At 38.5% G+C, this 24,123-nt stretch overlaps 1 protein-coding gene across 1 annotated transcript in view; it reads left to right on the forward strand.

Moving 5' to 3' along the window:
* Positions 1-24,123, forward strand: part of neo1a (neogenin 1a) — a 257,814-nt gene that overhangs the window by 231,362 nt on the left and 2,329 nt on the right. The window contains 15 exon segments of the mRNA XM_028473556.1: positions 3,340-3,450; positions 4,845-5,039; positions 6,262-6,357; positions 9,656-9,888; positions 14,298-14,436; positions 15,014-15,121; positions 15,292-15,486; positions 18,000-18,032; positions 18,153-18,221; positions 18,788-18,923; positions 19,464-19,708; positions 20,868-20,960; positions 21,088-21,264; positions 22,437-22,724; positions 23,516-23,652. Of these exon segments, the coding sequence (XP_028329357.1) occupies positions 3,340-3,450; positions 4,845-5,039; positions 6,262-6,357; positions 9,656-9,888; positions 14,298-14,436; positions 15,014-15,121; positions 15,292-15,486; positions 18,000-18,032; positions 18,153-18,221; positions 18,788-18,923; positions 19,464-19,708; positions 20,868-20,960; positions 21,088-21,264; positions 22,437-22,724; positions 23,516-23,652 (2,255 nt within the window).

The raw sequence follows: 24,123 nt of genomic DNA on the forward strand, positions 1-24,123 counted from the left end.
AAGTTCAATGTAATCATGGCTTTGCTAAGGTGAAAAGATTTATTTTAAAATATTACTTTAGCTGAAAAATCATGAAAACTGCACCTAGTTTCAAAAATTGTTTTGGTGAGTTTTTATGGAAACTAACAAAATAAATAAATAAATACAGACAAAAAAAGATGAAGCATTGGAAACTTAAATGACTTATTAAGTCTTTATTAATGGGAGGGTTAAACTTTCTGACTCTAAAATATTAAATTTGAACCACACGCGTTTCAAAATGTGGTCTTTTTTTGCATTCATGTTTTGTGGAAAACCAGTAAGAGGCCTCTATTATAGATTTATCTAAGATTTTAATAGGTTTAATGTATGAGTGGGTCAAGTTAAACATTTTATTTTATTTTATTTTATATTGAGCATTGTTGGAATGTCAATGCTAAATACATATTCACATATTTTTTGTTGATTTATTCTTTGAAGATTATAATTTATACAATTGCAATGTTTTCATTTTAGTGGTTATTAACATTCAGAGCCAGAAATGCAATGGGAATAATAATTTACATAATTATTCCTTTCAGTGTTTCAGTTTTCTCATTTTCATATTTAGAATTTTCATTTTGGTGCATCCCTACGATATGAGCACATTTTTAAGTATGCACTGTGTGCACACTCGTCATACTCAGCCATCCCATGATGCATTGGGAGCTGAATGTAAAATGGTTCTGGGACCAGCTTCAAGTTAAAAATCAAACATCCACTTTTCAAAATAAAAGCATCTCTTGTTGTCTTCCATTAGTTTTTTTTAAAATCTCTTATTTTGAAGTGAACAGGAAGTGTGGTCAGTCGACCAATGGAGGATCTCTGAAAATGTGTGAATGAAATATGTCTACGTGGGTTTTATGGATGAAATGAGCACATGTTGATATTCTACTTGGTCACTTTCTCACTTCAAATGTTTTCAGAACTTTCAAAGTAAAGGTGGAGAATCAACAGAGATTTAAGGTTTTTAACGCTGGAGGTTCCAAATATATAGAAAAAAAAGATGTTTTAATTGGTCTCACTTCAGTGAATACAGATAATTGTAGACAAGGCTGACACTCACTGAGTGGATAATTACAGGCGTTACAAAGTCAACACACGAGATAAAAACACTTCCTGCATCGTTTCTATCTCTGTGATGTTGAAGCTGTTGTATTGACATGTCTATAATTATAGATGTATTTTCCTCTGTGTCCTTTTATATTTCTGTGGTTTAATATTGATATGATGCAGCACTAGTCACATCTAACTGTGGATCCTTCACAGTGGGTTGTGTTTCTCATCTCAGTCACTGCGGCAATTTTTTTGTAAAATCTTCAAACTTTTGCGAGTGTGGCTTTAGATGAGTTGCTTTAACACATCATCCTGTTGCTAAAATGAAGCTACACGATGTATCCTGACATCACCGCCAAAGCTTTCAGCCTGAGACGCTGATTAAGTTCAGACGTGGTCTCAGCAGCCTGTGAGTGGAGCCCACGCTGTGCACTGCATCAAAGACAAAAGGAGCATCTAAGAGAGACTTTAAGGGAAGCTTCTTTAGGGCGTGTTTGTCGCTTAGAACGCAACGTTGTCGCCTCGAAGGCAAACGTACTGTATCTGTACTTCTGCTGTCTCCAAAAGCTGCTGCCCAGATAGAAACCACTGAGGGATTAGTGTGTGACAATGATTAGATATTTTACAGTTAATTACAACAGAAAAACATCAAATATTAGATACTGAAGCTGGCCCAGCAGGGAGTAATATGTCCATCATTCTGCTCAATAATGTCTTTATTCCTAATTTTTCTATTTATTTGTGTTTTTGTGGATCTCGTTTTAAAGTGATCCTCCACTGATTTTACAAGTTACGCCTAAAACCTTTTAAATGTCCTAAAGTTATTAGTAGATCTATGTCTAACAAAACACAATATTATGCACCATATTCATTTTATTAACTTTTAGGAATACTTTATAGTTTTAGAGCTTGTGTTCCTCCATCTTGAAATCATGTGATTGATGATGTCACACGGCCCCACTGCCTGTAAACATCCTATTGTTTTCTATTGGAATGAAACATTCAGCCTGGTTTATAGATCATTTAGTAGCTTTTCTGTTAAAATGCTTTTGGTTGCTCTCAAACAGTGATTCTCAACTGGTGGGTCAGGACCCAAAAGTGGGTCACGAACAGCTGGTCAGAAATAAATAAATACTTGTCTCATGTTGGACTTGTCTTTTATTTTTGAAAGAAACATTTCTTTTGACAGGCATGCTGGGAAATGCATGTTGCACAGGAAAATAAATAGATTCATGTTTTAAAAAAATTATATATGTGTGTTTTCAACAGCTAATTTTGAAAAACTAAATTTGGTTAGTTGAATTCTAAAAAAAAAAATGTGTCATGATTAAATGACTGTGGGAAAATGTGGGTCCCAGGGGGACCACCAGTTGAGAACCCTTGCTTTAAAAACACTGGAAAATTTAAAAATTTTGAAGTAATCTTCTTCTGTTTACAGAAAGAGTTGTGACCCGAAAAAAAATCTGTGACCTCAGGGGGCGACAGTTCCAACTCTGAGGTTTGGTAGTAGACAATGAAGCAGAGAAAAAGAGCTCTCCTAAGGGACCTTTACTCTCCCTTAAACAGTACGCTGACACGCTCTGGTGGCTGAAGTTAGAGAGTAAATCACGGACTGTTGAAGACACACAAACCCTGTGAATAGAAGTCTTTTTGGGTGAAAATCCTTCAACAGTCTCTTCTTAAGTAGATATTTGTGTTTTTTTCATGTATTAAGATTGTATTGTTATTGTATTTTTATATGTCGTAAACATGTTGTATGACTTTGTACAATGACAGTAAAATCTGTCTAATCTGATTAATCAAGATGGAGGAACACAGGCTCTAAAACTGTAAAGTAGTCCCATTTTTTAAAGTTAATAAAACAAATATGGTGCATAATAATGTGTTTTATTAGACATAGATCTATTAATAAGGACATTTAGAAGATTTTAGACCACATTTGTAAAAACACTGGAGGATTCCTTTAAAACGGCCAAAATACTCCATAACTTTTTAATAAAGCACACGTTTCAAAGCGACTCCGTCTCAGAAAAGAACTTTTCTGTAGTCGGTGACTTCTTACGTCCAGCGGGAGATGCCCACAAGTTTGGGCCGAGCTTTGAAATATTTGCACTTTGTGAATATTTTATTGCATCTCTTCAGTCAGTGTCCCCGTTGGCCAGTGGAGGGAAGGTAAATAATACATTAAGAAAAGTTTGTATTTTCTTCCGTTACAGCTGTGTTAGTATAGGAGATCAAAATATAAACTTTGTGCTGCTTCTCCAGGCCTGGAGCGTGGGACAGAATACTCCTTCCGGGTGTCGGCCATGACGGTGAACGGAACCGGTCCAGCCACTGATTGGACCACGGCCGAGACCTTTGAGAGCGACCTGGACGGTAACGATCAGTCTGGTCCTGGAGACCCCCGTCCTGCATGTTTTAGATTCAGGGTTTCAAACTAAAGGTCCGGGAGACCAAATGTGGCCCTTTAAAACATCCTAATCAGCCCACAGGTGACAGTAAGACCAAATAATTTAATGATATAGTATATACAGTATATCAAAGGAATGAAAAATATCTGGCAAATTTCCACAGGAACTTAAGCTTTGTAATTATGGCATTATTCAAAAAATAGAAACTTTTCATGAGAATTATTTATTGAAGTTAAGCAGAAATTGGGAGTAATTTTAAATCACTGTATCATATCAAACATAAATATTGGCGTCTATTCAAAATAATACACTTTAATTGATTGAGATTTAATTGGAAGTAAAACTTGTGACAAATTCAATGAAAATCTAGTTAAATAATTGTTAATTATAATTATATTATTATTGTTATTATTATTATTACATTTTTAATTTCCAATAATGAATATTGGTTCTGCCCCAGGTGGAGGAGTTCAAGTACCTCGGGGTCTTGTTCACGAGTGAGGGAAGGATGGAGCCAGAGATCGACAGGCGGATTGGTGCGGCGTCTGCAGTGATGCGGAGTCTGCACCGGTCCGTCATTGTGAAAAGGGAGCTGAGCCAAAAAGCGAAGCTCTCTATTTACAGGTCGGTCTACGTTCCAACCCTCACCTATGGTCATGAACTTTGGGTCATGACCGAAAGAACAAGATCACGGGTACAAGCGGCCGAAATGAGTTTCCTCTGTAGGGTGGCTGGGCTCTCCCTTAGAGATAGGGTGAGAAGCTCAGTCATTCGGGAGGGGCTCAAAGTAGAGTCGCTGCTCCTCCGCATCGAGAAGAGCCAGATGAGGTGGCTCGGGCACCTAATTAGGATGCCCCCTGAACGCCTCCCTAGTGAGGCGTTCAGGGCACGTCCCTCCGGAAGGAGGCCCCGGGGAAGACCCAGGACACGCTGGAGAGACTATGTCTCTAGGCTGGCCTGGGAACGTCTCGGGGTCCCCCCGGAAGAGCTGGAGGAAGTGGCCGGGGAGAGGGAAGTCTGGGCCTCCCTACCGAGGATGCTGCCCCCGCGACCCGGAAACGGCTAAGCGGGAGAAGATGGATGGATGGATGGATGGATGAATATTTTCAAACAAATATTGTATATTTATGTTACGTAAATAATTTTCTATTGTTTTGGCCATTATTTCGGTGACAGGAAGTAATCAAAAAACAAGTATTTTTCATCTTTTTAATTTTTAAAGAATGTAAAGAAACTTGTTCATGCTTTTTATTGTATTTACTCAATTTAAAGATGTTTAATTTTTGATTTTTTTGGTTTAAATTGTTTTTTGTTTTAGCATCAGTTAAATTTGTGACATTTCGTATACCTTCATTGCAGAGTCTCGTGTTCCAGACCAGCCCAGCTCTCTGCACGTCCGCCCCCTCATCAACAGCATCGTGGTGAGCTGGACCCCCCCTGAGAACCAGGACATCGTGGTACGCGGTTACACCATCGGCTACGGCATCGGCAGCCCCCACGCCCAGACCATCAAAGTGGACTACAAGCAGCGCTATTACACCATCGAGAACCTCGGTAAGAACTGCATCATGTTTGCCCTTCACAATAAGAGCCTCAGAGTATTCACACACTGTGAACCTATTGATCTTTACCCTTCAGTGAGTATTTAGAGAATCAAGAGGATCATCCTCAGCGCTCGTTACATCATTACACAGATCGGCCTAATGAGGAAGAGATAATTAAAGGTCGTATGGTTATGAAATCCACCTTTTTGCTGCACTCAGCTTTTAATTTGCCCTTGGAAAGGTTTGAAATCTTAATGAGTTTAACAGAAGCTACTGTTCTCAGGGAGGGACGATACGATACGATACGATACACAATGATGGTTTGACGATGTGATCATACCATCATTTTTGAGAAGGAAAAAAACAACAAAATGCAGTTGCAAATATAGCCAGGACTTTTCTTTGTTTTACTTTTTATGTACTTTTCAAATTTCAAACTGAGTAAAAACAGAAAAAGAAAGATAAACAATAACAAACAAAAAAAAACTCTTATTGCACTAACTTCTGGGATTTAATCAGTGTGTGCTTGACTACGACGCTGGCTAACGTCTTATGGTGCTAAATCACCATGGTAACTCTGTGTGTCAGACGCTGCTCTATACAGCTGCTCTGTGGTTAGGTAAAGCCAACATATACAGGTACATATCCAGCTTCATAGTACAGGCCTTTCATGCCTGTCTAAAATTGGAGCCTCATCATGGCATTCTTTAAAAAACATATTCTTATCAATGTTTTGGATCTTTGCACAACAAGTGTTTAAAATGACAAAGTGTAACTAACAATAAAAACACACTAAGTGCTTCTCTTGCCTGAACGAATTAAAAACACTTCTATGCATCAGTTTACGGGAGTCCATGTCCCACAATGCAATGCAAGAAACTTTTCTAACAACGTCAATAAGAGAGTGTTTACAGTGAAGATCAAAACTAACTTTTAGTTTTAAACTTTTACTTCCTTTTTTTTAGCAAATGATCTTGATTTATTGATCTATGAGGCCTACGCTATGACTTTATCTGATAAATAATGATCGTCTACAGCAGCTTTAACAAACATGTGATGACGCTGTACTCCCAGTCCCAGTCCCAGTCCCAGTCCCAGTCCCAGTCCCAGTCCCAGTTCCAGTCCCAGTCCCAGTCCCAGTCCCAGTTTCAGTCCCAGTCCCAGTCCCAGTCCCAGTCCCAGTCCGGATTAGATTTGAACCTGATTGTTTCATATTTCTTTGTGTCTCTCAGATCCCAGTTCCCACTACGTGATCACGCTGAAGGCCTTTAATAACCTGGGGGAGGGGATTCCTGTGTACGAGAGCGCCGTCACCAGACCTCAGTCAGGTATGAACTAACATCACACACACACACACACACACACACACACACACACACTCCTCCTCTGTTCACATTATATCTCCACACATCCTACATGTTTTGGTCAAACCATGATTCAGCATTTATGTTTGTTAGAGAAAAGCTTATGTTGATTATTATGATATTTTACTACTTCTATTTATTGTTTATTGCTATAAAATATATCTTCTTTATTTTATTATTAATATTATGAATACATTTTTAACTGTTCAAATGAATATTATTAAACAATATCATAAAGTTTATTTGTATATAATTTACGTAATTTACAATTTGCTTGGCCATTTTTTTGGTAACAGAATATCAAAAAGGCTTTTATTATTATTATTATTATTATTATTATTCTACAGGCTTTTTAATGCTTGTTTCAGACATATATTATATATAAAAGACTAAAATAATTGTTTTGTAAGAGCAAAGATGTTATTTGCTCATTTAAAATCAGTTAAATTTGGATTATTTCAAATGTTTTATGTATTTTTTGCTGTGTTATTGATGTTCTAAATGATTTTGTTCACAATGAATGCGACTTCAGATTATTGCTGACTAGATTAAATTCAAGATCCATGTAAATGACGCCACGTTAACGACCTTCCTTTAAGCGACACGACTCACGCGACTCAATTACACATTCTGAGTCGCTGGAATCTGCTCAAAGTTAAACATTTGTAACTAGTGACTTTGAGTGACGCTGTGTTGACATCACTGAGTTTATCCTGACGTCACTGATGAAGTGAGATTTAATCAGCTGTCGTCACTGAAGTCACGTTTGGTGTGAACACGACTTTAGGCTCAAACAATACAGCATATTTAAAATCACAATGAATCAGAATAATCTCTCCTATTACCAAAAGTCAAAAGTGTGAACGTAAAAATAAAAGTTTTTTGTGCGTTTCATAAACAATGACGACTTCCTTTTGACACAAAGTCTCAGCTCTGCTAACAATTAGAGGCTTAACGTGTGTCAACGTGCACAGAGCCTGACAGTGTGAAGAAGTGCCTGTACCGAGTTCACACGGTTTCTGTGGCAGTGTCGGGCGGGGGGGGGGGGGGGGGTCTCCCACTGTGAGCCCCCCCCACATCCTCCATCTTCCAGTCTGTCTCCACAGCAGCACTGATGTTAGATGAAGCCTTTTCTCTATGCGTTGAGCAGTATGTAGCAGCGTGACGGCGTACAGACCCACGCTCAGTCACTCACGTGTGTCGGCCCTCACACTCACTCAGACCCCCTGCGGTGCTTCTGGCAGCCCCTCCGTCACATCCAAACGTAACCCACTCCTTCCCGTCGTCTACCGTTCCATCCTCCAGGGTGCGTTCGCTCTTCCTGCCAGCTTGTTCAAGTCGGGATTAAAAAGACGAGCTGACCTACATAGTGTTTGAAAAAGTGCGAGAATGCCATGAAAGGAAAACAGTGGGAAAAAAACTTGGTGAACTCCGAGTTGAGTGAGTGCAACACTGAATACTCCGTAATGTCTCGACTCAAGAGGCAGAAAATCATCTTTTTTTGGCCTCCGTGTGAACCTGAAACACACGGGCCTCTTTCTTTACGCAACCTCAGCGTCATTATTCACATAAAAACTGTCCTTAGTACAAACATTCTGTTTTTAAGATTATTGCTATAGTTATTAGAAGTTCACATTAGTTTAGGGATTAAAACACACACATATATCTTTATCGTCCTTTTGTTCACAAATCAAACAATATTCTAAGTGGAGATAAAAGGAAAAGATGGATTCATTGATTATAAGAGAAGTGATAAAAAGTGAAACTTATCAGATCAAGAACTAAAAACCTGCAATGATTCATTACCTTAAATATCTAATATAATGTAATATAACTGTGAACAAAAACAAGTGTATTTAAATATTTAAATGGTTGGAACCATTTTCACCTGAAATAAACAATTCATGATAAAAAGTCAGGTAGGAAATAGAAACTCTTAAAACCAAAAACAAGACATTTTCATTCACAAGTTTAGGAGTTAAAAATAGCACAAAAACGGGGAAGTTTAGTAAATTTATATCTCATTGTTTTTCCAAAAGGTTTTTTTTTATTTAAAAAATTGTGCTTTAAATAAATTTCAAATGTGTATGTTTGGCACTGAAATAAATAAATACCCTTCAAAATAAAAGTTATTTATTTATTTTTCACCCCTGTTTGGTTCCTGACCCACAGTTTGAGAACAAATGATGTAACAGTTTCTGTCTGAATTGCAAACAAAGCCTTTAGTGGCACTAAAAATGTTATCAATCAGTTTTTTCAAAAAAGTATTTAAGGAATTTTTTTGTGATAATGTAATTGATCTTAAATCTAAAAATATTTGGTAATATATATTATTAAAAAAACATTTACCGATTGTCTCTCGTAGTGACATCACCTAATCGTGATAGTGGAACCAACTAAACAGGAATAAAGCTTATTAAGCTTATATATTTTCCACTTTTCTCTATATCACATGATATCAGTCATTTTTATTCTCAAATTGTTGAAAGAACTAAATTTTTTCCCAAATCCTGCAATTGTCCTCAAATTACTCCCCAAAACAAATAAGAATTGGTCAAAACATTATGTAAAAGCATTGATATCTATCACTTGTTGTTTATATTTATATATTATTATACACTTGTCATCAGTCTTTTAGTATTTATTTATTTGAAGGTCATTTGTACCAGATTTAGCATTATGCTAAATTCTATCTGTAGTTTTTATTAAACTAAAACATATTAAACTCTACTATAAACAATGGTTATACTGGTCACATGTTTAAGATGTTTGACGAGGAGACACAATGATAGTTGATACTTCATCGTATGATGCTATGCTACACTGCGTCTGGTGAAGGTGACAGTGATGGTTCTCTGACATTGAAATCTCTGCTTGACATTGGTCGTCCATGTGTTGATGACTATGAATGAGTGGAGATGTAAACACTTGTGTTGAAGTGTAGATGGAATGTCTGCTTTCACTAGAGGACCTTTCCTTCCTCTCTCTCTAGTGCTTCAGTAGCTCCTGTACGACACTGTAGATTTGTGGGTATTTCTAATAGAAACTTCTCTCTCTTTCTTCCCACCCTTCCCTCTACCAACCATCCCTTTCCCCCCTCCCTCTCCATCATCCCTCATTCCCAACCTAACGTAATAACCTACATTCCTTTCTGCATCCTGTTTTGTCTCCGCCCTCCCAATCCACCACGCCATGCTTCTTTCCATGTTTTAATTTTGCTCATTTTAATTTCTGATGCATGCACGTACTGCCTGATGTGCAGACGCCCTCGACCCCGATGTTGATTTGTACGAACTCTTCCATGCTCCATACACCCCAGTACCAGATCCCACCCCCATGATGCCTCCGGTGGGCGTTCAGGCCTCTGTGCTGAGTCACGACACCATCAAAGTGACCTGGGCCGACAACTCACTGCCCAAGAACCAAAAGATCACGGATAACCGCTACTACACGGTGCGATGGAAGACCAACATTCCTGCCAACACCAAGGTCAAGGTACGAGGTCATAACGTCAGTGTTGTTATCTGATCTGGGTCAGGGTTGGAAAACATACTGTCATCTAGGCTAGCGCAGAGCTAACCCTATTAGACATTAGTCAGGTTTCCATCATGGCTACAGGTTTATAATGCTAACACCATGTGCATGCTCATGCTAATGCGTTCTTGTATATCTTCCAAATACACTGTATTTGCATTAGTGCAAGGCTGAAACATTTATTTTTTACATTGTTCATATTCTGCTGTTACTGTATTACTACCTACTGCCACCTAATGGCAGGATGGGACATTTCAGGGCGACAGCTACCAACACATTTTCTCAAATTTTCCTAAATTCTGTAACAGTTTAACCATTTCTACGTCAGTTCACCTTTATTTCTGTTTGGAACAACCCCGAGATTGAAAAACATTGCCTTAGGCCAAAATACTGATTCTTTTTTTTATCATTGGTGGAATTTAAAAAATTCATATCTCGGTTTGTTATTAACTGATCTTTATAAATTTTGACTCAGTTATACCAGGTTGGTTCCTCAATTATTTCACCAAGTTTCATCCAGATTGGATCTGATTTGAGCATTTATTTCATTGCGATTTTACGAGAAAAATTGATCAAAGTCAAAAATATTTTTTGGCAAAAAGACGAGGTTTTTATCCATTAGTAAGTAGTTATTCTTTCACTAATAATAAATAAATACAGCAGTTACTAAACATGTGTTGTGATTGTTATCCCGTCTAAGGTTTAGGGTTTATATGTGAGGATGTCATGTGCTGTTGCCATAGTAACGTGAGGCATGGTCAGCAGCACATTAGAGGTTTTTCTGGGGGTTAGGATTCACGATGTGACGAGGTTAAAGGATCAGGTTTCATTTGTGAAAACACAGTTTCATTATTGGACCAAATGTTTATACAGCTGGAGAATTCACTAAATGTATTAAAAGTTACATGAAAAGCTTTTAATTAACCTGGTTTAAGGAGGAAAAGATGCACATATGGATAATAGGGAAATGTAATTATGCTAAATGGCTTTTAGTGGTAATGACGTGCCCTCAGATTGAGGCCAAATGAAGGTTAATGGAAGCAATTTGAAGCAATGTTTAATTTACTAAACTCAGGGAAACAAAAAAAATATGAGGCTTTGTTGATTTGTGTTTGGTTCATACAGGGTCACAGACAAGGTGAGAGCAACAGTATTAACATACAATTTATTACATTCATTCTTAACTTTGGGTTTAGGACCCCATTTGGGGTTGTGAGACACTGCCTTCAAGAAACGGAAGAATATTTTCTGAACAATTTCAGCCCATTTTTTCAATTCCACCAAACTCACCATATTTTAACCTATTTTCATCACTTTTTCTTGACATATTTTTGCTCCTTTTATTGTATTTTTGCTACATTTCTCCCATTTCTGACACTTCTACATCACATTTTAATGTCTTTGCTGCACATTTTTCTAAACCCTTTCCACCACTTTTTCACCTAATGTCACATATATTGACACATTATTGTCACTTTTAACCTCTTTTCATCATATTTCATGATTATTTTTGCCAATTAAACCACAGGATTTCCATCTTTAAGACGACTATAATAATAATAATAATAATAAACGTTCCTGGATAACAGTGGATATTATTCAGATGAATAAATAAATGTGGTTATCACAGATTCATAGAACAATGGACCATCATTTTACTGACTTTATGGATGGACCCCAAAAATCTCTCCTTTATTCCCCCTTATAGATGGTCCTGTCTCCACATGTTCATGTCTGTGTTCAACCACCTTCAGCTACAGTGGGGGTCCCCGCTCTCTGGAACCTTTATTTTGGAGGGTCCCCACTCTCTGGGACCTTTATTTTGGAGGGTCCCCACTCTCTGGGACCTTTATTTTGGAGGGTCCCCACTCTCTGGGACCTTTATTTTGGAGGGTCCCCACTCTCTGGGACCTTTATTTTGGAGGGTCCCCACTCTCTGGGACCTTTATTTTGGGGGCCTCTAAAGGGCTGAAAAAGTTGAGAACCCCTGATTTATTAGAGGATAAAATCTGAGCTGAGCTGCAGGTTATAAATGAGACATGATCAGATGAACTGCATTGACTAATTAATTATTCATCAAGGACAAGACAAACGTAGAAAAGGAGACGTTGGTCTGACTGTTCAGTCTATACACAGTGCACGTTTACAGTAACGTGCACATAGAAATGTCACAGACTAAATAAACAGCTGTAATTACCAGTGAAGCACTCTCACGCTGGTTTGATTCCCACACCGCCACGGTAATTAAACAGGCTCATTATGTTTCTGTCCTGGTCGTGGCGTCCGCTTGAATAACGAGAGAACAGGACATGATGTCGGTGCTGTGGTATCTGCATGAGCTGTAGCTTGTTTTTTTCTGAGTCAGTGGAGCAGCCTCTTGCATTATTAAAGTGTTTCCCACTGGCCTCTGTGTGACACCCCCAACTGAGTGACACGCTCTGGTAATGCACGCAATGTTACCGTCACAGAGCCGTGATGATGGGCCCACGCCACGTATACCACGAATACCACGTATACCACGAATACCACGAATACCACGAATACCACGAATACCACGAATACCACGAATACCACGAATACCACGTATACCACGAATACCACGAATACCACGAATACCACGTATACCACGAATACCACGTATACCACGTATACCACGTATACCACGTGTACCACGAGTACCACGTGTACCACGAGTACCACGTGTACCACGTGTACCACGAATACCACGAGTACCACGTGTACCACGAGTACCACGCGTACCACGCGTACCACGAATACCACGAATACCACGAATACCACGTATACCACGAATACCACGTATACCACGAATATCACATATACCACGAATACTATGTATACCACGTGTACCACGAATACCACGTATACCACGTATACCACGTATACCACGAATACCACGAATACCACGTATACCACGTATACCACGTATACCACGAATACCACGAATACCACGTATACCACGAATACCACGTATACCACGAATATCACATATACCACGAATACTACGTATACCACGTATACCACGTATACCACGAATACCACGTATACCACGTATACCACGTATACCACGTATACCACGAATACCATGTATACCACGAATACCACGTATACCACGTATACCACGTGTACCACGAATACCACGTATACCACGAATACCACGTATACCACGTATACCACGTGTACCACGAATACCACGTATACCACGAATACCACGTAGGGCTGCACGTTCCCAGTGATACGACATGATACAAAGTCTGCCACGGTTCCATTTGATTAAATTCAGGGTCTTTTGATGGATTTAAAGCTGAGGTTCTCGACCCTTTTCTTGTCGTGACCCCAGTTTTCTATCACAAATTTCTTTTTTTCTTTTTTTCTCTAAAGTTAGTTTTTTTAAATGTTTGTTAAACTGTAAAATGCAGAGTAGCCAGCATTAGTGCACAAAGTGACAATAAGCACCAGATATTTTATTTGAACTAGATTTATATTTTGAGAAAGTGAAAAGATAGAAATGAAATTGTTTGAGGATGTGTGGCGTTTTAATTTGAAAAAGAATAATAATCATTTAGCTTTCTTCCTCTTCCGTCACTGTATATCTATCTGTCTGATATTATGTTTTTTAATCGTGCAAAATAGATCTTTTTTTTATTATTATTATTTCAAAATATAATTTTATTGAGTATTTTTATTATTTTACTGTCATTAGACATTTTAGGTGACCCCACATTGGGTCACGACCCCAACGTTGAAAAACCTGATTTAGGACAATATTATAAACCTCCAGCAAGTTCCACAAAGTCAACGTCTGACATTGTTTTGGCTTGATTTTCAATCTGTGAAAATTATAGAAAAGAGTTTTTTAGTTTAGATATTAAACAGCTACAGTAAAGAATGTTAGAGATTTAATACAAGAAAGAACAAAGGCTTTGTGTTTTGTTTTTTTTCATATTAACATTTATTGTTGTTGTTTTCTGTGTTATGAGTCATATTGTTTTCTTATATATTGTGCATTTAATGAGTGGCATAATACATTTACATATTATTAATTTCCTTGTAAATTAGAGACTTGTACAGTTGGAGTTTATAAAACTTAGAATGTTGTACGTTAGCTTATCTGTCCCTCAGTTAGCGGTTCTTCACCTGTCCACCACTTTACTCACCTTCCTTTGTTCTGGGTGACGGAGGGCATTAAATACCACACTCCTGTTTGTTGTACATTCATTCTTTTCATTATTAGAAAGTCAGAAAGTGCTTGTTTCTTAACGCATACGCCATCTTACTCTATATACAAGGTGTGTGTGTGCGTGCGTGTGTGCGTAACTAATTGTTGTGTTTCTTTCTCCATACCCCCCCAGATGGCCAACACCACCAGTCTGAACCACATGGTGACGGGTCTGAAACCCAACACGCTCTACGAGTTCTCCGTCATGGTGACCAAAGGTCGGCGCAGCAGCACGTGGAGCATGACGGCTCAGGGAACCACGTTTGAGACAAGTAGGAGCATCATTAACACACACACACACACACACACACAACCCCCTGGCTGCTAGTGACATGTTATTATATTTTATATTGTCTTATTGTGTAATATTTACATGTTTATCACAGCTCAAATGCTACAAGAGAAAACTTAAACTTATTGGGGAATTATTATAACTGTGACTACATCGTTAAATATAAGATATTTATAATTAATAATATTCATTATAAAATAAATCAGCAAAACGACTTCAAGTTTTGCACATTAACTACAAGGAAATGACAAATGATTAGAGTTTATTCTTTTCTCAGCTTTTAAAATGACTCGTTTCATTATGTCAACACATTCAAATTTTAATACTTCTCTGAGCCTGGGTTGGAAACACAGTCTGCTGTTGGTTTTTTCTGTGTCACGAGTAATTTTGTGTATTTTTCTATATTTTTGTTGTGCATATTTTGGTTTATTTTTATTTTGTGTGTGTTTGGAGTCATTTTGTGTGTGATCTTTGTCTCTAGTTGTCTATATTTTGCTCTATATCCTTATATTGCGCGTGCGCACGTACTTCACACACAGCTGATTTATCGTCCTCAGTTCCCAGCTCGGCCCCTAAAGACGTGACTGTGGTGAGCAAAGAGAACAAACCTCGCACCATCATCGTAAACTGGCAACCTCCATCTGAGGCCAACGGAAAGATCACCGGTGAGTGTTCCACGACTCTCCTGGGTTTGTGGTTCCAGGATTTTCCAATATTTAAAGGCTCTTTTTCCCTAGAATCCAGATTTATAATGACTCTTTACTAAACTAGGAATAATGATATCCTGTGTGACATGAGAGAAGATGATTTATTTAAGGGTCTCTGTGTGTTCCAGGCTACATCATCTACTACAGCACCGACGTAAACGCTGAGGTCCATGACTGGGTCATAGAGCCGGTGGTTGGGAACCGTCTGACCCATCAGATCCAGGAGCTGACCCTGGACACCACTTATTACTTTAAGATCCAAGCCCGGAATTCCAAGGGAATGGGCCCCATGTCAGAGGCTGTTCAGTTCAGGACCCCCAAGAGTAAGTTTCACTGACCATTTAACGTTCAGGAAAACAGATTTATTTCAACCTTTGATAATTAGCACAAGCACGTATGTGTGTATTTCTTTTCATCTTGCATATTTTCATTATTTGTTATGTGTGTATTTTTCCATAATTTTGTTTTCTGAGTAGTTTTTTTACCTTTTGATGTTTTGTGTATTTTTGTGTGTTTTCCTGTAATATTGTATCACCATGGTAACTTAGGTTAAATCACCATGGTAACTTAGGCTGAACGACTAACCAGGTCTGGACCAGGTTTTGTTCTCATTAAGATCTGAGTGAGTACTAAAGCCCCTCCTCCTGACCAATCAGATCTCTTCTAAAACGAGCTGTTCAATAAAAGGAGGATCATTGTGAACACGTCTCTGTGTAGATCTAATGTGACGCTGACAGGAGAGAGAATATTTATCCTTTATTTACCATCACATCCTATAGGAAACATAGAGATTAATATCTACATGAGTCAGATGATAAATGCTTTTATACTGATAAACTAATGAATAAATTGATTCATTCATTCATGTATTGTGTGGTGACGCTGAGAGCCTCAGTCCTGTAGATAATATACTGTAAATATGAATATATACACCTTATGATGTAGATCTGTATGAATGCAGCATCAGAGACACAGACAAGATAAATAGAATTATTCCTCAATAATGATGTAAGTTTCTCAGTGATTGTGATTGGTCTGATGATGTAATCTCCTCCTCTGTCACTAGAGCGTGCACGTAGCCAGGGTGGAATCATCAGAGTGGTGTTCCATAAATATATGATCTTATAAATACAACAAACATACACACAATGAGGTTTAACAGAGTATTATTCCATAAAACAGGTTATGTTCAAAGTTCAGAGTATCTCATTCCTAAACGTGAGGTATGTTCTTCTCTGAGTATGTTACCATGGTAACATTGTCCATGAACTAAACCTGGTCACTGACAGGTTTTATCAAAGAAACCCTGGGTTTCTACCTGGCTCCGCCCACCTGAACACTTTAATAAACCTTAACACTTTTCTCTGAAACACATTAGTGACATCACACACCACAGACGTGTTCACATCATTACTAATGTTGTGTTGATTTATGTTTTTATTTTGCTAACGGTAGTTTTCTTTCTAACATTGTAGATGTAGATCATTAAGTGAAAGTCACTGAGAGGTTGATCTACATTAAAACATCTACTGACGTCTGTAGTAAAGTTACCTGTATATAAACCTGTAGATAATATAAAGGAGGAGATGATCATTTAAATTAATACACTTTCACATCCCGCTTCAGTGTTTTTTATGACATTTTTTAGGATGTTGAGATGAATCTGGTGATAATATTACATTAAAAATCAATATAAATGATTAGATATGAAGCATCAGTCACTGTGTTTATATCCAGTGTAACAGGAGGACTCTCTATACAGACATCCTATGATGCTGACACGTCTCCTCAGACACATTTTATTATTATTATTCACCACTCGTCACGTCACTGAAGAGATAAAGTGATGAAGTGATCATAAAGTGTTATTAATTACAGGTGATTTAATCACTATAATCACTGAAGACTGAACACACCTTTAGAACAGGATCATATTCATCAAACACCGACTTATTTCACCATCAGGGTGAATAAATCACTATTTTCTAGGTGGTTACCATGGTAGTTTGTGTAATTGTCGATCCATTGATGATGGTTTTTTATCACGTCATTAACCCAAGGTTTACATACTCAGGGTTTATTAACCCACTTCATACCAGCTGTAATGAATCAGATACACAGAGTTTACCATGGAGGGTATGTTGACCTAGAGTTTATGGATAGACTCAGAGTTTGTTAAACCTCCTTTATGGAACACACCTCTGGTTAAATTAGTGAGTTGATATCTAGATTCATAGGACAGCTTCTGTCTGACAGAGAATGTTTGGTTTGGTGAAGCTAACAGATAAATATAGGATATAATTATCTAACTTTGTAGTATAGGCCCTAACTGTTTAGTGTGTGTTGTCCTCATGCTTATTTTTGTTGTCCTTTTTTGCATTTTTAAGTTTTTTTGTTTACTTTTGTTGTTGTTTTGTGTGTTTAGATGTTTGTTTTTTGTTGTTAAAGTCATTTTTTGTATTATTGTTGTCTTTTTGTGTATTTCTGTTTTCCTATTGAGTATTTTTCTGCACTTTTGGTCTCATTATTTCCATTTTTGTTATTTTGTGTATTCTTGTTTTGTACATTTACTGTACCTTGGGAGCCGCAGATGGCTGCCTCATGGCACTAAAGATAAACTCTCCTGCTGACACAGTGAATTATAAAGTCATGGTTGTATTTAAAGTGTTCAGTATTAATAAGCTGTAGCTTCTGTTGTTTTCTCACTATTATTCTCCTTCTTCTTCCTAAAGTTTCCACTAAACCTTTAACTGTTTCTCCTCCGCTGACTGTCCAGCTAACCAGTGTTTGTGCTTTTTATGGTCTCTTGTCTCTCCCTCGCTGCTCTCTGTTAAAGCTGAGTCTTCTGACAAAATGGCTAATGATCAAGGTAACCTCACCTCTGTCCTCCTATCTAAAGATCTATTCCTGCACTGAAGTGTGAATGGGAATGTAGCAAAAACCAGGAAAACTAGCTTTGTAATGCTTTTCTTTGTTTTTCTTTATGCAGCTTCTAATCTTCCTCCAAAGCCTGGACCTTCAGGGAACCAACACCCACTGGACCCTGGAACTCCACTAGGTAAGGTTTGAGTCCCAGTGAAACGCTGTCACTGGTTTGGAATATCTGGGATTTCTCATTAGCTCTGAATTAGGAAAACTGGCTTAAAGTGAACTAGTTAATAATTCATTAATTAGGGATGGGAACCTTTTACATTTGACCCGATACTATCAGTGAATCGGTATCGGTACTCAATGGTGCCAATTATCTGTACTTTTGTGTGGTAATAAATGGTAAATAATAAAATAAATGTACAATATTTATTTCTCTTAATAATAACAAACTTTAACAACATCAAACCAACATCCAACTGTTTCCCTAGATACAATCATTCATTGAGATTAGCTTCACATTTCAGCCTCTGTGGTCAGTTCTGAAAACTAAAGTGTGTGTGTGTGTGTGTGTGTGTGTGTGTGTGTGTGTGTGTGTGTGTGTGTGTGTGTGTGTGTGTGTGTGTGTGTGTGTGTGTGTGTGTGTGCGCGCGTGCGTGCGTGCGTGCGTGCGTGCGTGCGTGCGTGCGTGCGTGCGTGCGTGCGTGCGTGCGTGCGTGCGTGCGTGCGCGCTAATCCATCTTTTTCCCTCTGGAGGTAAATCCGGGGTCGGAGGCGGAGAAAACCACATCCTGGTTATTGTCATCATCATCTCAGTGGGAGCGTTCACCATCATTGTGGTGGTGGTCGGTGCGTTCCTTTGCACGCGGCGCACCACGTCTCACCAGAAGAAGTAGGAAATGCAGCTTTGTTGTATTTTTGCGGCCAGGGGTGGACTGGGATTGTACTTCATTATAGTGTCAAATTACAACAGAAGTGACTTATTTATTTGGCCATTTTGCAACTTCTCTTGTCCCTGTTTTACTCTATTTAAAAAAAATAAATATATAACACAGATTTAAATAAATGTCCCTTTTCCCTGTATTTTGTCCCTTTTTACAAGTTGTTTTTGACACTTTATTAAATTTTTGGCAACTTTTCATCCAAATAAGCAACTTTTTGCCCAAGAAATACCACTTGTTTCCCTTTTTTTCTATGTTTTGCCTATTTTTTCCACATTTCTGCCCTATTTCACTATTATTTACCACATTTAGTCCATTTAAGCTCCTTTTTTTTGCCACTCTTGACTGCTTTCGTCCCATTTCAGTCTCTTTGCTGGGCAAAATTTAGAAAATCATGTTAAAATAATCATAAAAAATGTTCCTCCCCTGATCGTAGCTGTTTCTTCTAGTGATTAATGCTCAGCTTTCACCAGTTCTATCCTGGCCTACAGGAAACGAGCTGCGTCTAAGTCGTCCAACGGTTCCCACAAATACAAAGGAAACTCCAAAGACCTGAAGCCTCCTGATCTGTGGATCCACCATGAGAGGCTGGAGCTCAAACCTATGGACAAATCCCCCGAGCCCAACCCGGTCATGACGGAGACGCCCATCCCACACTCCTCACAGGAAATCACGCCCGCCGACAGCGGCCTGGAGAGCAACCCGCACCTTCAGCAGAGACGCAACTCGTACCGAGGTCAGTGTCACGGGGAAAGGGGAGGAGCCAACTCAGAAGTTTAGGGGAAAAGGATCAAAGTGAAACACCCAAACATGTGACCAGCAGGCGGAGAACTAAAGTTATAGAACTTGGTGAAATGTTCACGAGCAGAATAGACGCTCAGGTTTGTTCTGACAAACACAGACTGTCATACGGTGTCTCACAGTGAGGTATCCGGTATCTGGCATTGGTCAAACATTCTAAAAACTATGTAAAGAAGCAAACATTGCTCATTTAAAAATGACACTGCCTCATGCTTCAAAATAAAAGTCATCAGACTCAATGGCCTCAGGATGTAAAACACATCCAGTTTTTGAAGAAACTGGAAATACACATGACGTCATCAATATGTGCTGCTTCGGATACAAGTGTAAAGTTGTAAGCTGTTATTTTATTTATTTTTAAAGGTTAAAATATATTAATGTTTCATTTAACTATTTATTAAATAAACGATATGTTGATCTATCTTATTTTTTATTCATTATATTAGAGCTTTTAAAAAATCAAACAGCTGTTGCGTCCATGAGAAAACAGACTTTACGCTGAATCTTTTTGTTTGGCCGACAACTTGGTGTTTCCTCATGTCAGACCCGCCCCATGAATAAAGCATCACCTGGTGCCTACACATCAGCTTTAGAACGTACCCAGTGCACACTGTCAAATAAAGAAATCACACTAAAAGAAACAAGTTTATCTTAAAATAAACAGAAACTTTGTTAACCACTTTAAGGTCAAATATTACATTATTTAAACCTAGAAAATGGCTCCAACAACTAACTTCATCATGTGTATTTCCGGTTCCTTCAAAATAAAACGTTGTTGTGTTTTACATCCTGACGCCGTTCACTTTTATTTTGAAGCCTGAGGACGAGTCATTTGATAGTGTTTGGTTTGACAAGTGAGTCCGTTTCCTCTCAGGGAGGTTTTGCTGAGTCATGATTCCGTTTGATAAATGACAGGATATCAACCATGTTTCCTGTTTGTGATTCTCATGCTACTCATTCCATGCTTCTCATGCTTCTCATGGTCCGCATAAATGTCTGCATGTTTACTTCATCTTCTCAATCCTTCAAAACATCCAAATTGCGAGGAAATTAAAGCCGAGCTCTGATTGGATGGTTCTCATCGTACGTTTTAGGCCACGAGTCCGAGGACAGCATGTCGACCCTCGGGGGCCGGCGAGGGATGAGACCTAAAATGATGATGCCTTTTGACACTCAGCCCCCTCAGCGTAAGTGTGTGTGTGTGTGTGTGTGTCACTCATAATACTTCATTGCTCATCATTTTTGCAGCTGTTTAATCATCCTTGTGTGTGTGTGTGTGTGTGTGTGTGTGTCCACGTTCACTTCCATCCACAGCTGTGATTAGTGCTCACCCCATCCATTCCCTTGATAACCATCACCACCATTATCACATGGGCAGCCTGGCGTCGCCAACACGCAGTTACATGTACCACCCGGGTGGTGGGCACCTTCACCCTCGCCCTCACGCCTGTGCCACCCCCAACTCCCACCTAGACAGGGTGGACTCCACAGGTGAGGCACTGCCCCCTGCTGGTGGAGGGGGGCACAGGACACATGGATGTTATCGATGTTATGGTTCATTAAAGTGTTCAGGTGGGCGGAGCCAGGTAGAAACCCAGGGTTTCTTTGATAAAACCTGTCAGTGACCAGGTTTAGTTCATGGACAATGTTGCCATGGTAACATACTCAGAGATAAACATACCTCACGTTTAGGAATGAGATTCTCAGAGTTTCATCATTTGAGTCTGAACATACTCAGAGTTTGAACATAACCTGTTTTATGGAATAAACCTCTGTTCTCATTGTGTGTATGTTTGTTGTATTTATAACATCATATATAGATATGTATACATATAGATAGTTGATGGGTCAATGTTTCTTCTTTGCTTTCATCCTCCTTGTGGTATTTTTCTATATTTTTGCTCCATTTTTAACTTGTTGCATAATGTAATTATTATATAATATAAATATAGATATTAGGAGCAGAACACATGCATAAGAAGAGGAGATTAGATGTGGCCATACCAGCCTGTCATTGTGTCTTTACCCACATTGCCTAGTATTAATGTAGTGTGTGAGTGAGTGTTGGTGGTGGTGGGAGGGGCCTATGGCAGCTGTGGCTGTTAAAATCTTACGTCCTAACTTAACTGTAAACAGATCACAAAAAGCCTTAAAATGGATTAGTTTCATACCAAACAGCTTTCTAATCAAATCTTGAGTATTACATTTTGTATCAACTAATGCTTTTACTGCTATTTATCGACTATCAATAATAATTGCCTGAAACAGTAACGAAGCAAACAAAGCCAAAACAAATGTGTTTACATATGAAGTTGTGCTGCTGATTGATTTTTGTCCAACTCAACATTTTAATTAATTTTGTCTTTTTTTAAATAATATGTTCACGTTATTTTTTATTCAGATGTTTTTCAGGAAACTGTGCTGTACAGACTCTGTTTTAGCTTTTTTTAATTTACAAAAATGAATAAATCCAATTAAAACAATAATTATAATGAAAAATATTTCAAGTCAAATGTTACTAATAATGACTTTTTACTCAGAGAAATCTGATAAAATCATACCAGAAGTAATTTAAGGTTGAGAAAGAAATCAACTGTATATTTGTTTCTTCTTCTGTAAACACGATGAAACTTTACATTTTTACATCCTTTCTTCCTCTGCAGAGTCGGTGAGGAACACCCCGATCTCAGAGCCGCTCCCACCCCCCACCACCTCGTCCCAGGTGTCCTGCCCCTCTGAGATCATGGTGGACCCTGAGGGCAGCTACCACGGCTCCACCACCACCGAAGAAGAACCCAGCTACTCCAGCAACCTGCCACCCCACCGCCCGGCCCACCCACACGCCCACGCCCACCCATTGAAGAGCTTCGCTGTTCCCGCCATCCCGGCCTCTGGCCACCCATTGTACGAGTCCCCCGCCCTGCCCAGCACGCCCCTGCTCACTCAGACCGGTGAGTGCTACAGCATCTGGCAACATTGACCTCAAAGCAAATACACAAGACCAGTAAATGACTGTAGAAACACACACACAATGACAACAAAAATGACTAAAAATACATGAAACACAAACAAAACTACAAAAATAGTAGAAGAATAGACAAATTGACTTCAGTAACAGAAAACAGTAATAGAAACACACAACATGAAAAAACAAATCCACAAAATGATTACAAAAAAACAAAACTACAACAAAAATCTGAAATGTCAGAAAAATACACATAAAAACACACAAAACCAACAAAAGTCCAAAAATGGTAGAAGAATGGACAAATGGATTTCAATAACTGAAAAAAAACAACAAACACACAAAATTAAAACATAAATCCACAAAATGACTCACAATAGGACACCACAAATAGACAAAACAACAGAATAATACACAAAAGGACTCCAATAATACAAAAATAAAATTGTTCCAAAATTTTAAAACAACTGAGAAACACAAAAATATTTTTAAAAAATCTGAAATGGCAGAAAAATACACAAAATGACTCCAAAGACACCTCGGACACAAAAAATACACAAAAGGAGAAAAAAGACAACAGCATGAATCTAAACACAAATGGCTTTAAACACAAAATGAAGACAAAATGACATCAAAACTCAAATAGAAAAAGACAGAAACAACACACAAAAACAACATTAAAAAGAATTCCAAATGCTTCAAAAATCACGCTTAAAGAAAGTGTCCCCCCACCACACTAGCGTGCTGCCTTCACTGACCCTCCCGTGTTTACTTCAGGGCCTCCGACTCATCCCCACGTGGTAAAGACGGCCTCCATCGGAACATTAGGAAGGACACGATCACCGGTGGTGGTCATCGTGCCCAACGCCCCTGATGTGCCCGAAACCAGTAAGATGCTGGAAGATGTAGACAGCGTAAGTGTGACGCCCCCTGCTGGTAGCTGCTAGCAGTGTTTCACTGATGGTTCATATTTAAACTCATCAGAATCATTCACATCAGACCAACCAGAGAAGCTTTCAGTCACACACACTAAGAAAAAGTCCATTCTGCGATATATCGCCATATTTCACCACCCAATTATCGTATTGATCCGAAGAATTTCCAAATCAATATTTTTTTTATCATGTTTTTCAATGAAATAACCATTAAAGTATGCTAACATAAGCATAGTACGTGAAATCCTGGTCACTAGGTGTCAGTGAACGCACCATCAGACCTTGTTAAACTACAAAGCTTTATTTTTATACTGTAAAACAAACTGTACACTTTTATAGATGGATGTGGTTAGTTTATTTATTTTTACTAAGAATTGAAGCATTAGTATAACCACCCTATTTATTTGTTATTTTGATGTGGTTTTAAAGTGTAATAACCAAAGAACAAAG

Source organism: Gouania willdenowi, chromosome 3, assembly GCF_900634775.1.
Source record: "Gouania willdenowi chromosome 3, fGouWil2.1, whole genome shotgun sequence".
In the NCBI taxonomy this organism is placed as follows: domain Eukaryota; kingdom Metazoa; phylum Chordata; class Actinopteri; order Blenniiformes; family Gobiesocidae; genus Gouania; species Gouania willdenowi.